At 52.3% G+C, this 18,820-nt stretch overlaps 1 protein-coding gene across 1 annotated transcript in view; it reads right to left on the reverse strand.

The window, feature by feature from the left end:
• The window catches only part of LOC122923556 (mediator of RNA polymerase II transcription subunit 27-like), a 110,510-nt gene extending 101,037 nt beyond the window's left edge, over positions 1 to 9,473 (reverse strand). Inside the window, exons 1-2 of the mRNA XM_044274398.1 lie at positions 9,242 to 9,473; positions 7,790 to 7,934 (exon numbers count right to left, since the gene is read on the reverse strand). Of these exons, the coding sequence (XP_044130333.1) occupies positions 7,790 to 7,934; positions 9,242 to 9,444 (348 nt within the window). The 5' untranslated portion in view covers positions 9,445 to 9,473. The remainder of the gene's footprint in view (positions 1 to 7,789; positions 7,935 to 9,241) is intronic.
• Between the last annotated feature and the right edge of the window lie 9,347 nt (positions 9,474 to 18,820).

An 18,820-nucleotide genomic window follows, 5' to 3' on the forward strand; every position in this document is an offset into this window, starting at 1 on the left:
TCCCAATGTATCTAAAAGAGACACAGTAACAGCATAAACGGATGTATGAGCCTGGACAACCAGAATGAAACCCTCCATTCTTTACACTGCAGGCTGCATCATCCAGACAACTGGAAAATGATACACTGTAGAAATCAGTTTTCAATTATCCAGTGACCCCTCCCCCCCCCAATAACGGGGAATATTACAGGGGTCTTATACGACATCACCCACTCCCTCCAAAAATAAATGCGCATCCTGTGATCTCCAGTGAAAACGCGGCAAAGAAGGTGTTGGCAGCACAATTATCATCTCCTGACCGCTTTCCGCACTTGCGCCTGTGGCCCATGAAAAAAAGTTTTCTTCTTTCGTATAAATGGCGGGCGCTCAAGACGAGACGTCTTCTCCTCTCCCAGGAGGAAGGAGCGTTGGATATGAGCCCTGATGACGGCCGTCCTGCCAAGGCTGAATCCAGATACAAGGACTTACAGCGACGTCCCTTGGAACAGGACCCAGAACCAAGGAGGAGAGGAGACGGGGCGGACAACTGATGAACGCCATCCGTGCAAAGGCGGAGGATAACGTTTCTGTGTGTGACTAGCATCATCTGCTCATCTTTCCACACTGTAGGTTACTGGCCCTTTAAATATCACAATTTATGGGATTTTACCGCATTGACGCCGAGTACCTGCAGCTGATCAATGGCGGCTTATTGAGGGCGGGAGGCCTCACAAGGATCTATCGACCGCAGCAAGGAATACCGGCTCCCAAAGTCAAACGCAAGGAATTGCAGATCGGATTATTGGTTGTAGGGAAAAAAGATGTGGGACACATCTATAAAGGGGTGGGGGGGGGGGGGTCACTATGGACGGGACACCTGGGATACATCTATATAGGGGGGGGGGGGGGCGGTCACTATGGACGGGACACCTGGGATACATCTATATAGGGGGGGGGGGGGGGCGGTCACTATGGACGGGACACCTGGGATACATCTATATAGGGGGGTGGGGGCGGTCACTATGGACGGGACACCTGGGATACATCTATATAGGGGGGGGGGGGGCGGTCACTATGGACGGGACACCTGGGATACATCTATATAGGGGGGTGGGGGGGCGGTCACTATGGACGGGACACCTGGGATACATCTATATAGGGGGGTGGGGGGGGGTCACTATGGACGGGACACCTGGGATACATCTATATAGGGGGGTGGGGGGGGTCACTATGGACGGGACACCTGGGATACATCTATATAGGGGGGTGGGGGGGTCACTATGGACGGGACACCTGGGATACATCTATATAGGGGGTGGGGGGGGTCACTATGGACGGGACACCTGGGATACATCTATATAGGGGGGTGGGGGGGGGTCACTATGGACGGGACACCTGGGATACATCTATATAGGGGGGTGGGGGGGGGGGTCACTATGGACGGGACACCTGGGATACATCTATATAGGGGGGTGGGGGGGGGGTCACTATGGACGGGACACCTGGGATACATCTATATAGGGGGGGGTCACTATGGACGGGACACCTGGGATACATCTATATAGGGGGGGGGGTCACTATGGACGGGACACCTGGGATACATCTATATGGGGGGGGTCACTATGGACGGGACAAATATATATGGGGGGGGTCGACTATGGACACCTGGGATACATCTATATAGGGGGGTCACAATGGATGGGACAAATATATAGGGGGGGTGACTTTGGACGGGACACCTGAGGCACATCGTTAAAGGAGGGGGGGTCGACTATGGATGAGACACTTGGGATACATCTATATTGGGGGGGGGGGGGGTCACTATGGACAGGACACCTGGGATACATCTATATAGGGGGGGGTCACAATGGATGGGACAAATATATAGGGGGATCACTATGGAAGGGACACCTGAGACATCTATAAAGGAGGGGGGGGTCACTAAGGATGGGACAAATATACATGGGGGGGGGTCGACTATGGATGGGACACATCTATATTGGGGGGGGGGGGGTCACTATTGACTGGACCCCTGGGATACATTTATATAGGGGGTCACTATGGACAGGGCACATCTATATGGGAGGGTCACTATGGATGGGTATATCTTGGATACATCTATATAGGGGGTCCTATGGGGGATATATGTATACAGGGGTCCCCATGAGCAGGATACAGGGGGTCTCTAAATGTGAGATATGGGGGACACAGCTATAGTGACTGCACATTCACCACCTGCACAGAGACCCCTGATATAGGTGATCGACCCTCCTGCACTAAGGAAAACTCCAACCTGACATCCTGTGTTATTCCTAGCGCAGGGCCTCAGGAGGCGGGGCATGACACGACCCTCTGCAGCCAAGATGGCTGCCAGACACCAGACTGCGATTATAAAGCCAGACCCCCATGAACAAACTAATCCCATGAAGTCACTGCGCTGACCGCACTTTTTTTTAGGTTTTTTGTTTTTAAACACATTCAATTCGGTGGCGGCTTTCCCTCTTTTAAGTGATGTGAAAAAGCAAGAGAAATCCTTGTCTCCTCCACATTAATAAGACGCCGATCGTTTCCATCTCGCTTCCGCAGTCAGAGATTTCATGCAAATTACTTATCCTGGGGCGAATGCAACGCGGGCGGCTAAACCTTAACAAAATGATGCACGGAGAGCGCAACGCTAAAGACGGCGCGCCCCGATGTTACAAAAACACGACATTGTGTAGAAGTCATCGCCCAGCACATTGGGGCCCCAGAGGACCGCTAGCAAAGATAGTAAAACGGCGAGGAACTGAAAGGCAGTGTTTTGGAACTTGGAGAGGCCATGTTGATGATTTCAAGCTCACAGAGGAGTAACTTAATTGGATGCAACTGCAGCAAACACTCAGCTGCGAAGTGGTAGGCCTTAGATTGTCATCCTCTACTAGCTGTCAATGAATGGAAACCTTGTTTGCATCCAAATGCCGAGACTTCTCCAGATGGTGGCCAACTGTCTCATTACAGTGTGTCATGATCAGCTTATCTTATTTTCCATTCACTGACAGCAAGCTGCGTAGCTCATGGGGGTTGGTTCTAGAGGTGCACACTCTGCACTAGTGCTGGAGGGTGAAACCTGACGGGGCCCCTCCAGGGGGTATACACTCTGGGCAGGGATCTGGACTCGAGGAGGTCGGCCTGCGCTGCCCCCAGTGGAGCCGATGCTGCTGACGCAGGGATTATGCTAAACCTCAGCGAGCGGCGAGCGCTGCTCCCAAATTCCAGGCGAGGGCTTGTTAAGCGCCTGAAGTTTGATGTCAGCTCCTCCACTGCCCTTCACAGGCGTCCTCTGCAATCTTGGCCTGCTTTCCCTCCTTGCATGCGATCTGCCTGCCGCCGAGTCACTCAAGCAAGCAGTAATGCTAGCAGAGGCGGGAGCGAGGAGATGCCCGTATCTCAGCTCATCAAATATACAAATGGGGGTGGGGGGCACATTAATTATTGAGAGGCAGGGAAAACAAAATAGAGGACAGCAAAAAACAGCTGCCACTTCAAAGGGCACAAAACCGAGCCGGGGCGGGGGGCTACAAGTGCGGAACCACAACCCACCAGGACTAGAGGCACATACGGATTTAAAGGGGCAGGCGCAGAGAGTGGCCGGATCTATGCGGAGTCAAAAATATGGAATTTATCACATTCCACAAAATGAGACATCAAATATTATAAACAGGGAGATGCATGAAAAGAATGATGCGCCAGATGACAACCTGATGCTGCTGACGGTAAAAGTTGTCATCGGGCGCATTAGTGGTTTATTAAATGGGTTTCCCCGGAGAATCTGATCGGTGGGGGTCCGACTCCCGATACCCCTACTGATCAGCTGTCTGAAGAACATGCAGCCTCTTTAGGCCGCATTCACACATATGTGGATTTTCATTGGTTGCTATGATGCCGTGCGCTTCGTGCCGCCGCGCAGTAATACACTCATATGATCTATACAAGTGCAACACCGTACAGCGGCGGCAGCATGAAGCACACCAATGACGCCGTGCGCTCGTGCACTTAGCAGGACGACAGGCAGGGTTTTCACGGACCGTGGTCCATGAAAATCCACGCATGTGTGAATGCGGCCTTAAAAAAAGCACAGCGCCGTCCAATGTATAGTGGACGTGCTTGGTATTGCAGCTCAAGCCCATTGCTTTCAATGACCCTGAGCAGAACATAGGTCATGTGACGTCACCTTCAAACAGCTGATCAGTGAGGATGCTGGGAGTCGTACTCCCAATGATCAGATATAGGGGTTTGGAAGGTTTTACATTGAGGGTTAACCTTAGGGTAGGACATCAATGGGGCTCCCCACTAATCAGCAGAATGAGGGGCACAATTAATAGTCTATCCTAAGAAAAATGAAAAGGCAATGATGGGAAAAAACGGAGGACAAGTGTGACGAGCCGCCGAGGTGACCAGTGACCGCGGCTGGAGGTATCACAAGATTTTGCGTGAAGAGCAAAAGCCGCGATTTACCATGTGCAGTAATGAGGGGTGTCAGGCTCGCTGCTCCTCCTGATATATGTAGCTTATAATATGAAGCGTCTAGACGCCCCAAACGACTCCCCGCACCGGCGGCCAGAGAAAAAAAATCCAGAAAAGGGAAGGTTTCAATTTGGTGTTTTGATAGATTGGAAAATGATAGAGGAGTGTATGAAGATGAATGGAGTGTGCCGTGCGGCGCCTGATAAATCAATCACACGTTCGCATCTCTGCAGATTACTGCGGTAAGCAAAAAAAATAAAACGGCTGACATTAGCGGAGCAGCCGGGGCACAGCGCAGCTACATCTACCGGCTGACAACAGCGCAGCTACATCTACCGGCTGACAACAGCGCAGCTACATCTACCGGCTGACAACAGCAGCGGAGCCGGGGCACAGCGCAGCTACATCTACCGGCTGACAACAGCGGAGCAGCTACATCTACCGGCTGACAACAGCGCAGCTACATCTACCGGCTGACAACAGCGCAGCTACATCTACCGGCTGACAACAGCAGCGGAGCCGGGGCACAGCGCAGCTACATCTACCGGCTGACAACAGCGGAGCAGCTACATCTACCGGCTGACAACAGCGGAGCAGCTACATCTACCGGCTGACAACAGCGCAGCAGCTACATCTACCGGCTGACAACAGCGCAGCAGCTACATCTACCGGCTGACAACAGCGCAGCAGCTACATCTACCGGCTGACAACAGCGCAGCAGCTACATCTACCGGCTGACAACAGCAGCGGAGCCGGGGCACAGCGCAGCTACATCTACCGGCTGACAACAGCGGAGCAGCTACATCTACCGGCTGACAACAGCGCAGCTACATCTACCGGCTGACAACAGCGCAGCTACATCTACCGGCTGACAACAGCAGCGGAGCCGGGGCACAGCGCAGCTACATCTACCGGCTGACAACAGCGCAGCAGCTACATCTACCGGCTGACAACAGCGCAGCAGCTACATCTACCGGCTGACAACAGCGCAGCAGCTACATCTACCGGCTGACAACAGCGCAGCAGCTACATCTACCTTCTGACAACAGCGCAGCAGCTACATCTACCGGCTGACAACAGCGCAGCAGCTACATCTACCGGCTGACAACAGCGCAGCAGCTACATCTACCGGCTGACAACAGCGCAGCAGCCACATCTACCGGCTGACAACAGCGCAGCAGCCACATCTACCGGCTGACAACAGCGCAGCAGCCACATCTACCGGCTGACAACAGCGCAGCAGCCGGGGCACAGCGCAGCTACATCAACCGGCTGACAACAGCGCAGCTACATCAACCGGCTGACAACAGCGCAGCTACATCAACCGGCTGACAACAGCGCAGCTACATCAACCGGCTGACAACAGCGCAGCTACATCAACCGGCTGACAACAGCGCAGCTACATCAACCGGCTGACAACAGCGCAGCTACATCAACCGGCTGACAACAGCGCAGCTACATCAACCGGCTGACAACAGCGCAGCTACATCAACCGGCTGACAACAGCGCAGCTACATCAACCGGCTGACAACAGCGCAGCTACCTCAACCGGCTGACAACAGCGCAGCTACATCAACCGGCTGACAACAGCGCAGCTACATCAACCGGCTGACAACAGCGCAGCAGCCGGGGCACAGCGCAGCTACATCTACCGGCTGACAACAGCGCAGCTACATCTACCGGCTGACAACAGCGCAGCTACATCTACCGGCTGACAACAGCGCAGCTACATCTACCGGCTGACAACAGCGCAGCTACATCTACCGGCTGACAACAGCGCAGCTACATCTACCGGCTGACAACAGCGCAGCTACATCTACCGGCTGACAACAGCGCAGCAGCCGGGGCACAGCGCAGCTACATCTACCGAGTGACAACAGCAGAGCAGCCGGGGCACAGCGCAGCTACATCTACCGAGTGACAACAGCAGAGCAGCCGGGGCACAGCGCAGCTACATCTACCGAGTGACAACAGCAGAGCAGCCGGGGCACAGCGCAGCTACATCTACCGAGTGACAACAGCAGAGCAGCCGGGGCACAGCGCAGCTACATCTACCGAGTGACAACAGCAGAGCAGCCGGGGCACAGCGCAGCTACATCTACCGAGTGACAACAGCAGAGCAGCCGGGGCACAGCGCAGCTACATCTACCAGGTGACAACAGCGGAGCAGCCAAGGCACAGCGCAGCTACATTTACCGGGTGACAACAGCAGAGTAGTCGGAAAAAAGCGCAACTGCATCTACCGGTTGACAACAGCGCAGTGGTTACAGCGGAGCAGCCGGGGCACAGCGCAGCTACATCTACCGAGTGACAACAGCGGAGCAGCCGGGGCACAGCGCAGCTACATCTACCGGGTGACAACAGCGGAGCAGCCGGGGCACAGCGCAGCTACATCTACCGGGTGACAACAGCGGAGCAGCCGGGGCACAGCGCAGCTACATCTACCAGGTGACAACAGCGGAGCAGCCGGGGCACAGCGCAGCTACATCTACCAGCTGAGGATAAATCCAACAGGGCGGAAGGTGCCAGGCTGCTGCCATTTATGTCTTTGACTATTAAAGGGATATTCCCATCTTATATAGTGAGGTTGTTTGGCTAGGACAGGCCGGGGTCTTTGGCACTCTTTTCGATCGTGAAAGTGAAGGGGCTGCAGCGCTGACATAGTGTTCAATGTCTTTCTCCAGTCACCCAGTGAAGGGGGCACCGCTGTACAGGCAGAACTAAGGGCTGCAGCCCCCTCAGGATCTGTAAAAGTCCCAGAGATCAGACCCCACCGATCCTAAAGGTTCTCCATAACTTTATAAATTGAGAACACCCCTTTAAGGGAGGGTCCTATGTATGGCATAGCTCCAGGCTACGTGGGCTCCCAACCTTTCAGGAGATACGGGGTCACATGCCTCGCGCGGCCATCTCTGTGCCGCCCGCCCCGAGGCGGGGGGGGGCTGACAACCCCCCATTATACCTAGTGAGGAGGTGGGTGACAACCGCTGTGCCGCGATGAATAGCAAACCTTTCCAGTTATACATCACTAGTCTGATCTACCATTCAGGGTGCAAGAAAAGCTGGGTGACAATTCCTATTGTAGGTGTAACGAACATCATACTGGTTGTCAGACAGCTTAGACATGTCAAACGCTAGATCCATGAAGGTGCAACAGCTGGGACCCTCACTGATCAGGAGAAGGGGGGGCACACATGAGGAGACCTATACTGGTAGGAAACCAGTATGACAGTGATGTGTATCCAGTGACCAGCACGCTGGGAGTAGTAGTCTCACCGCAGCTGGAGGAGGCGGTGTCCGGACTCACCTTATTGGACCACTTATAGGCCTGCAGCAGCTGGCTGTACTGCGGGGTCTTGTCGTGGACGGGGTCCAGGCTCAGCAGGCCGCTGTTATGGAGGGGGTGGTTCTCAGACGGCTTCCCCACCAGGTTACTGAGACGCTCCAATTCACTGAAGAGAAGGGAAAGAGAGAAATCAACAACACCTCGGGCTATTCCGACACTACAACTCCCAGCATGCCCCGAAACGAGAAGGAGGTTACATAGGGAGAGAGCAGCTTCTACCAGCAGCACAGAGTGTTTCAGGAGATGAGTGCGCTGATTATGTGACAGATCGCTGCTCCCCTACTCTGCCATACCAAATACTCCACTGTCATTGCCTGCCAACGCCAGCAGCACCCACCACCAACCACCCAGGTATTACCAAGGCAACGCAAGCAGTGCCCACCACCAACACCAAGGTGGTACCATGCTATCACCAGCAGTGTCTGCCACCAACCACCCAAATGTTAGTGTGCCAACGCCAGCAGTGCCAACCACAAACTACCCAGGTGTTACCATGCCAACATCAGCAGTGCCCACCACCAACCACCCAGGTATTTCCATGGCAACGCAAGCAGTGCCCACTACCAACACCGAGGTGGTACCATGCTATAACCAGCAGTGTCTGTCACCAAACACCCAAATGTTACCATGCCAACGCCAGCAATGCCCGCCACCAACTACCCAGGTGTTACCATGCCAATGCTTGCCACCAACCACCCAGGGGTTACCATGCCAATGCCAGCAGTGCTTGCCACCAACCACCCAGGGGTTACCATGCCAATGCCAGCAGTGCCAGCCACCAACCACCCAGGGGTTACCATGCCAATGCCAGCAGTGCCTGCCACCAACTACCCAGGGGTTACCATGCCAACGCCAGCAGTGCCTGCCACCAACTACCCAGGGGTTACCATGCCAATGCCAGCAGTGCCTGCCTCCAACTACCCAGGGGTTACCATGCCAACATCAGTCAGTACTGACTCTGTGGGTACGGTAGATGCCAGGACAGGCGCACAAAGGCTGGCATGTCACCACTTGGGGCACAAAATCAACCCACCGCTGCTCTCAAGGTGGCTCCTCGTGATGTGCCACAATGTGTCAGTGCTATTCACCTGCGCTGATACACTGTAACAAACACAAGAGGTTTGTGCTGCTGACAGGATTGAATACAACTGTAACAAACCCTCGACTGTAGAGTTTGAGGAGGTTTCCATTCACTGACAGCAGGCAGTGTTATTGGACACTGGAGCGCAGACACACATCACAAGCCCTGACAGGAGATACTGGGACTTGTAAAACTACAACTCCCATCAAGCTTCACTTCTATGGGGTTTGTGAGAACAGAAGAGCCAGTCTGCACGCTGGGAGTTGTAGTCCCACAGCAGCAGTAGACACTGGCACCCTCTCAGCCCTTAGCAACCCCCGCCCCCTCCGTACTTGAGGTCCCGGTTGACGGAGTGCAGGTTGTCCTGGAAGTCGCTGATGAAGGCTCTCTCCCGGGCCTCCTGGCTCTCCTTGTTCTTCATGCCATCCTTCAGGCAGTCAAAGACCCTGGTGACGCTGGAGCGCAGCGCCTGGATGGCGTGAATGGCCTGGGAGAAGGCCTCCAGGTTCACCCCGACGTTCAGCTGGTCCGCCATCACCCCGTCCAGCTGCTGCCGTAGGAACCGTCCCCGGCTGATGACGTCACTGGCGCGCAGGGGACGCTGGGAGTTGTAGTGAGAAGCGGAGTGAGCGCCCTGAGGAGAGAGTGAGGCGGCGGAGGCGCGAAGTAATGAGCTGGGGGGGGGAAACCAACATGGCCCCTGCTTCATAGTCACATACAGGGGTGTGGGAAAGCTGGGTGACGGCCAACATGGCCCCTGCTTCATAGTCACATACAGGGGTGTGGGAAAACTGGGTGACAGCCAACATGGCCCCTGCTTTATAGCCACATACAGGGGTGGGGGAAAGCTGGGTGACAGCCAATATGGCCCCTGCTTCATAGCCACATACAGGGGTGGGGGAAAGCTGGGTGACAGTCAATATGGCCCCTGCTTCATAGCCACATACAGAGGTGTGGGAAAGCTGGGTGACGGCCAACATGGCCCCTGCTTCATAGTCACATACAGGGGTGTCGGAAAGCTGGGTGACAGCCAACATGGCCCCTGCTTCATAGTCACATACAGGGGTGTGGGAAAGCTGGGTGACAGACAACATGGCCCCTGCTTCATAGTCACATACAGGGGTGGGGGAAAGCTGGGTGACAGCCAATATGGCCCCTGCTTCATAGCCACATACAGGGGTGGGGGAAAGCTGGGTGACAGCCAATATGGCCCCTGCTTCATAGCCACATACAGGGGTGGGGGAAAGCTGGGTGACAGTCAATATGGCCCCTGCTTCATAGCCACATACAGAGGTGTGGGAAAGCTGGGTGACAGCCAACATGGCCCCTGCTTCATAGTCACATTCAGGGGTGTGGGAAAGCTGGGTGACAGCCGATATGGCCCCTGCTTCATAGTCACATACAGGGGTGTGGGAAAGCTGGGTGACAGACAACATGGCCCCTGCTTCATAGTCACATACAGGGGTGTGGGAAAGCTGGGTGACAGTCAATATGGCCCCTGCTTCATAGCCACATACAGAGGTGTGGGAAAGCTGGGTGACAACCAACATGGCCCCTGCTTCATAGTCACATACAGGGGTGTGGGAAAGCTGGGTGACAGCCAACATGGCCCCTGCTTCATAGTCACATACAGGGGTGTGGGAAAGCTGGGTGACAGTCAATATGGCCCCTGCTTCATAGTCACATACAGGGGTGTGCAAAAGTTAGGTGACAGCCAATATGGCCCCTGCTTCATAGTCACATACAGGGGTGTGGGAAAGCTAGGTGACAGCCAACATGGCCCCTGCTTCTTAGTCACATACAGGGGTGTGGGAAAGCTGGGTGACAGCCAACATGGCCCCTGCTTCATAGTCACATACAGGGGTGTGGGAAAGCTGGGTGACAGCCAACATGGCCCCTGCTTCATAGCCACATACAGGGGTGGGGGAAAGCTGGGTGACAGTCAATATGGCCCCTGCTTCATAGTCACATACAGGGGTGTGCGAAAGTTAGGTGACAGCCAATATGGCCCCTGCTTCATAGCCACATACAGAGGTGTGGGAAAGCTGGGTGACAGCCAACATGGCCCCTGCTTCATAGTCACATACAGGGGTGTGGGAAAGCTGGGTGACAGCCAACATGGCCCCTGCTTCATAGTCACATACAGGGGTGTGCGAAAGTTAGGTGACAGCCAATATGGCCCCTGCTTCATAGCCACATACAGAGGTGTGGGAAAGCTGGGTGACAGCCAACATGGCCCCTGCTTCATAGCCACATACAGGGGTGGGGGAAAGCTGGGTGACAGTCAATATGGCCCCTGCTTCATAGTCACATACAGGGGTGTGCGAAAGTTAGGTGACAGCCAATATGGCCCCTGCTTCATAGCCACATACAGAGGTGTGGGAAAGCTGGGTGACAGCCAACATGGCCCCTGCTTCATAGTCACATACAGGGGTGTGGGAAAGCTGGGTGACAGCCAACATGGCCCCTGCTTCATAGTCACATACAGGGGTGTGGGAAAGCTGGGTGACAGCCAACATGGCCCCTGCTTCATAGCCACATACAGGGGTGGGGGAAAGCTGGGTGACAGCCAACATGGCCCCTGCTTCATAGTCACATACAGGGGTGTGGGAAAGCTGGGTGACAGCCGATATGGCCCCTGCTTCATAGCCACATACAGAGGTGTGGGAAAGCTGGGTGACGGCCAACATGGCCCCTGCTTCATAGTCACATACAGGGGTGTGGGAAAGCTGGGTGACAGGCAACATGGCCCCTGCTTCATAGTCACATACAGGGGTGTGGGAAAGCTGGGTGACAGCCAATATGGCCCCTGCTTCATAGTCACATACAGGGGTGTGGGAAAGCTAGGTGACAGCCAACATGGCCCCTGCTTCTTAGTCACATACAGGGGTGTGGGAAAGCTGGGTGACAGTCAATATGGCCCCTGCTTCATAGTCACATACAGGGGTGTGCGAAAGTTAGGTGACAGCCAATATGGCCCCTGCTTCATAGTCACATACAGGGGTGTGGTAAAGCTGGGTGACAGCCGATATGGCCCCTGCTTCATAGCCACATACAGGGGTGTGGGAAAGCTGGGTGACAGACAACATGGCCCCTGCGTCATAGCCACATACAGGGGTGTGGAAAAGCTGGGTGACAGTCAACATGACCCCTGCTTCATAGTCACATACAGGGGTGTGGGAAAGCTGGGTGACAGCCAACATGGCCCCTGCTTCATAGCCACATACAGGGGTGTGGGAAAGCTGGGTGACAGCCAATATGGCCCCTGCTTCATAGTCACATTCAGGGGTGTGGGAAAGCTGGGTGACAGCCAATATGGCCCCTGCTTCATAGTCACATACAGAGGTGTGGGAAAGCTGGGTGACAGCCAACATGGCCCCTGCTTCATAGTCACATACAGGGGTGTGGGAAAGCTGGGTGACAGCCAACATGACCCCTGCTTCATAGTCACATACAGGGGTGTGGGAAAGCTGGGTGACAGCCGGTATGGCCCCTGCTTCATAGTCACATACATGGGTGTGGGAAAGCTAGGTGACAGCCAACATGGCCCCTGCTTCATAGTCACATACAGGGGTGTGGGAAAGCTGGGTGACAGCCAACATGGCCCCTGCTTCATAGTCACATACAGGGGTGTGGGAAAGCTGGGTGACAGCCAACATGGCCCCTGCTTCATAGTCACATACAGGGGTGTGGGAAAGCTGGGTGACAGCCGGTATGGCCCCTGCTTCATAGTCACATACAGGGGTGTGGGAAAGCTAGGTGACAGCCAACATGGCCCCTGCTTCATAGTCACATACAGGGGTGTGGGAAAGCTGGGTGACAGCCAACATGGCCCCTGCTTCATAGTCACATACACGGGTGTGGGAAAGCTGGGTGACGGCCAACATGGCCCCTGCTTCATAGTCACATACAGGGGTGTGGGAAAGCTGGGTGACAGGCAATATGGCCCCTGCTTCATAGTCACATACAGGGGTGTCGGAAAGCTGGGTGACAGTCAATATGGCCCCTGCTTCATAGCCACATACAGAGGTGTGGGAAAGCTGGGTGACAGTCAACATGACCCCTGCTTCATAGTCACATACACGGGTGTGGGAAAGCTGGGTGATGGCCAACATGGCCCCTGCTTCATAGTCACATACACGGGTGTGGGAAAGCTGGGTGACAGGCAATATGGCCCCTGCTTCATAGTCACATACAGGGGTGTGGGAAAGCTGGGTGACAGTCAATATGGCCCCTGCTTCATAGCCACATACAGAGGTGTGGGAAAGCTGGGTGACAGTCAACATGACCCCTGCTTCATAGTCACATACACGGGTGTGGGAAAGCTGGGTGACGGCCAACATGGCCCCTGCTTCATAGTCACATACACGGGTGTGGGAAAGCTGGATGACAGCCGGTATGGCCCCTGCTTCATAGTCACCCAGCTTTCCCTCATATCACTAGGGTGGCAGGCCTGCCCCTCAGGAGTCCAGGACACCTAGTATTAGTAATAGTATTAGTGGCCATACCTCTGCTGGTAAAGGGCACATTTCACAATTAGCCAGGAGCTCTACTTGCTGTCCATGAATAGAAGCATCCTTCTTTGCATCCAGAGGCTGAAAACTTGTCCAAATCTAATACAGCTGAGGTTTTGTTACATTTGCAGACAATCCTCTGAGTCTCTGCTGGTAGTTCGCTCCAATGTGTCAGAGGGCACTGTTCTGGTCACAGAGGATTTTCTAGACAAGATACAATAGTAACAAATCCCCAGCTGTGAGAAGCATTAGGCCCCTTTCACACGAGCGTGACGGATTAGGTCCGGATGCGTTCAGAGAAACTCGCACCATTTTGCAAACAAGTTCAGTCAGTTTTGTCTGCGATTGCATTGAGTTTTTTCCGCGCGGGTGCAATGCGTTTTTCACGCGCATGATAAAAAACGGAAAGTTTACAAACAACTTCTCTTAGCAACCATCCGTGAAAAATTGCATTACATCCGCACTTGCTTCCGGATATGATGCGTTTTTCACTGAAGCCCCGTTCACTTCTATGGGGCCAGGGCTGCGTGAAAAACGCAGAATATAGAACATGCTACGTTTTTCACGCAACGCAGAACTGATGTGTGAAAAAAAAAAACGCTCATGTACACAGCCCCATTGAAATGAATGGGTCAGAATTCAGTGCGGGTGCTATGCGTTCATGCGGAAAACTTGCTCGTGTGAAAGGGGCCTTAGGTACAGGTTTTCAGCCTCTGGATGTGTGTTTCCATTCACTGACAGGAGGCAGATCCTGTGTCTGTATCGAGTACATTGTCGTACGTCCGCTCCAGCAGATTCTTCTTTTCTCATGTGATTTCTGTTTGCAGATATGGTGGCGGCGGCAGACTGCGGGGAGCGAGGACACCATCCGTGTGGATATGAAGCGCTCCGGGTCGTCTTCAGGAGGGAGGTGTAAGTAATGGTACATGGGGGCGTCTAACCCGGGGGCCCTATGTCCAGGGAGGGGGCCACACACAACGTAAGTGGCTGGTTTTGAGAGGGGTTGGGTTGATATGATGACAGTCGCAATGCACAGAGATCACAGTAGCAAAACTACTCCCATCATGCCCTGATGACCTCATAACTGTCAGGGCATGATGGAAGTTGTAGTTTTGCAACAGTAGGGGAGGGTTGTGGGTAATTATACTGCCCCCTGTTGACAACTCTTAGGCCCCTTTCACACGAGCGTGTTTTCCGTGCGGGTGCAATGCATGATGTGAACTTATAGCACCGTCACTGAATCCGGACCCATTCATTTCAATTGGGCTGTGTACATGAGCGTTTTATTTCACGCATCAGTTCTGCATTGCGTGAAAATCGCAGAATGTTCTATATTCAGCGTTTTTCACGCAGCCCTGGCCCCATAGAAGGGAATGGGGCTTCAGTGAAAAAAAAAAACGGAGGAAAACTGCAAAATGGTACGAGTTTCACTGAACGCATCCGGACCTAATCCGTCACACTCGTGTGAAAGAGGCCTTAGGGTGTATTTGCGGTAATTTAGGACTCCTCCAGTCTTACATAAAGCTAATGACAAGGTCTGCAACTTTCCTATAGACTTCCCAGATCTCTGCTTGCTGCCGGTGAATGGAAACAATCTTGACAGTGTCCAGAGACTGAAAGCTAAACATGTGCTAATACTTCTCACAGCTAAGGGCTTTGTTACAATGTGTCCAGCCTAGACAGTCCTCTGTGAGCCTAATATATCAGCAGCACCAGTCTCTCCAGTCCTGATAGTTTATTACAGTGTATCAGTCTGAAGTCCAGCTTCTTTAGTGCACTAGGATGTGCACCCCACAAATACCAAATGCATTACTAAGGCTACTTTCACACTAGCGTTCGGGCGGATCCGTTCTGAACGGATCCGCTCATAATAATGCAGACGGAGGCTCCGTTCAGAACGGATCCGTCTGCATTATATTAGCAAAAAAAAGCTAAGTGTGAAAATAGCCTGGGACGGATCCGTCCAGACTTTCAATGTAAAGTCAATGGGGGACGGATCCGCTTGAAGATTGAGCCACATTGTGGCATCTTCAAACGGATCCGTCCCCATTGACTTACATTGAAAGTCTGGACGGATCCGCACGGATCCGCACGCCTCCGAACGGCCAGGCGGACACCCGAACGCTGCAAGCAGCGTTCAGCTGTCCGCCTGTCCGTGCGGAGGCGAGCGGAGCGGAGGCTGAACGCCGCCAGACTGATGCAGTCTGAGCGGATCCGCATCCATTCAGACTGCATCAGGGCTGGACGGCTGCGTTCGGGTCCGCTCGTGAGCTCCTTCAAACGGAGCTCACGAACGGAAACCCGAACGCTAGTGTGAAAGTAGCCTTATCCTGTACTGATCCAGAATTACATCCTGTATTATACTCCAGAGCTGCACTCACTATTCTGCTGGTGCAGTCACTGTGTACATACATTACTTATCCTGTACTGATCCTGAGTTACATCCTGTATTATACTCCAGAGCTGCACTCACTATTCTGCTGGAGCAGTCACTGTGTACATACATTACTTATCCTGTACTGATCCCGAGTTACATCCTGTATTATACTCCAGAGCTGCACTCACTATTCTGCTGGTGCAGTCACTGTGTACATACATTACTTATCCTGTACTGATCCTGAGTTACATCCTGTATTATACTCCAGAGCTGCACTCACTATTCTGCTGGTGCAGTCACTGTGTACATACATTACTGATCCTGTACTGATCCCGAGTTACATCCTGTATTATACTCCAGAGCTGCACTCACTATTCTGCTGGTGCAGTCACTGTGTACATACATTACTGATCCTGTACTGACCCTGAGTTACATCCTGTATTATACTCCAGAGCTGCGCTCACTATTCTGCTGGTGCAGTCACTGTGTACATACATTACTTATCCTGTACTGATCCTGAGTTACATCCTGTATTATACTCCAGAGCTGCACTCACTATTCTGCTGGTGCAGTCACTGTGTACATACATTACTTATCCTGTACTGATCCTGAGTTACATCCTGTATTATACTCCAGAGCTGCACTCACTATTCTGCTGGTGCAGTCACTGTGCACATACATTACTTATCCTGTACTGATCCTGAGATACATCCTGTATTATACTCCAGAGCTGCACTCACTATTCTGCTGGTGCAGTCACTGTGCACATACATTACTTATCCTGTACTGATCCCGAGTTACATCCTGTATTATACTCCAGAGCTGCACTCACTATTCTGCTGGTGCAGTCACTGTGTACATACATTACTTATCCTGTACTGATCCTGAGTTACATCCTGTATTATACTCCAGAGCTGCACTCACTATTCTGCTGGTGCAGTCACTGTGTACATACATTACTTATCCTGTACTGATCCTGAGTTACATCCTGTATTATACTCCAGAGCTGCACTCACTATTCTGCTGGTGCAGTCACTGTGTACATACATTACTTATCCTGTACTGATCCTGAGTTACATCCTGTATTATACTCCAGAGCTGCACTCACTATTCTGCTGGTGCAGTCACTGTGTACATACATTACTTATCCTGTACTGATCCTGAGTTACATCCTGTATTATACTCCGGAGCTGCACTCACTATTCTGCTGGAGGAGTCACTGTGCACATACATTACTTATCCTGTACTGATCCTAAGTTACATCCTGTATTATACTCCAGAGCTGCACTCACTATTCTGCTGGTGCAGTCACTGTGTACATACATTACTTATCCTGTACTGATCCTGAGTTACATCCTGTATTATACTCCGGAGCTGCACTCACTATTCTGCTGGTCCAGTCACTGTGCACATACATTACTTATCCTGTACTGATCCTGAGTTACATCCTGTATTATACTCCAGAGCTGCACTCACTATTCTGCTGGTGCAGTCACTGTGTACATACATTACTTATCCTGTACTGATCCTGAGTTACATCCTGTATTATACTGCAGAGCTGCACTCACTATTCTGCTGGTGCAGTCACCGTGTACATACATTACATATCCTGTACTGATCCTGAGTTACATCCTGTATTATACTCCAGAGCTGCACTCACTCTTCTGCTGGTGCAGTCACTGTGTACATACATTACTTATCCTGTACTGATCCTGAGTTACATCCTGTATTATACTCCAGAGCTGCACTCACTATTCTGTTGGTGCAGTCACTGTGTACATACATTACATATCCTGTACTGATCCTGAGTTACATCCTGTATTATACTCCAGAGCTGCACTCACTCTTCTGCTGGTGCAGTCACTGTGTACATACATTACTTATCCTGTACTGATCCTGAGTTACATCCTGTATTATACTCCAGAGCTGCACTCACTCTTCTGCTGGTGCAGTCACTGTGTACATACATTGCATATCCTGTACTGATCCTGAGTTACATCCTGTATTATACTCCAGAGCTGCACTCACTCTTCTGCTGGTGCAGTCACTGTGTACATACATTACTTATCCTGTACTGATCCTGAGTTACATCCTGTATTATACTCCAGAGCTGCACTCACTCTTCTGCTGGTGCAGTCACTGTGTACATACATTGCATTACTTATCCTGAGTTACATCCTGTATTATACTCCAGAGCTGCACTCACTATTCTGCTGGTGCTCCTCACAAATACCACCAAAGGGCATCTCTTCTCAAAAAACTGCAATACCAGACCCGGCCATCGGCAAGCGTGGCGCTGTTTAATCTGAATAAACCCTTTCTGTAGGGGGCCGTCTGCTCCTATCAGCTCCTGAGAAAGCTGAGTGTCCGTCACTATAGCAATGAATCCCGTTTCCTTCCACTAAGCCGGTATATTCCTAGTAATCCAGAATCTCTCAGCGACTCATGGTTTCCAGATTAATGGATGCCTTCTCACTGCTGCTGGAGCAGGGACGATGATTTGCTGACCTTGGCAGGCAATATTCATAGAGCAGAGAAGAGGCAGCAGTAGGAGGATGGGGGTGAGCAGCCGGCGGAGGATGGGGGTTGGGGCTGATTATTCTGTCTGCTACTTGTCCATTTTTCTCTTGTAACATTCCAATAAAGAAAAGATCGATTTGGTTTTCATAAGTGGCCGCCGTGAACTTCCAGCTCTCCATGTTTGTTGGTTCAGCAAAAAGTTCTGCTCCGGCCGGCCGCTCCTTATATATGCTCATAGGAAGATGATCCGCCAGCAGAACTTAACCCTTCGTACTCTGAGCACTTGTGTACGGGTTCCTAAAATATAATGTCAATACAATATCATATGACCTGGGGGGCAAAGTTCACCAAGACGTGTCCCCTCAGCCCCTGACTGTGTGATTCATCTACTGGAATAACGTGACGAATGCGGAAGAAAAAGAACAAATAAACCTAAAAATATTCTGCATATAATCTTTAGTATTTTTACTTCTCTGATCCTCCCATAACATACTCAACAT

Source organism: Bufo gargarizans, unplaced genomic scaffold, assembly GCF_014858855.1.
Source record: "Bufo gargarizans isolate SCDJY-AF-19 unplaced genomic scaffold, ASM1485885v1 original_scaffold_1730_pilon, whole genome shotgun sequence".
NCBI classification, from domain to species: Eukaryota; Metazoa; Chordata; class Amphibia; order Anura; family Bufonidae; genus Bufo; species Bufo gargarizans.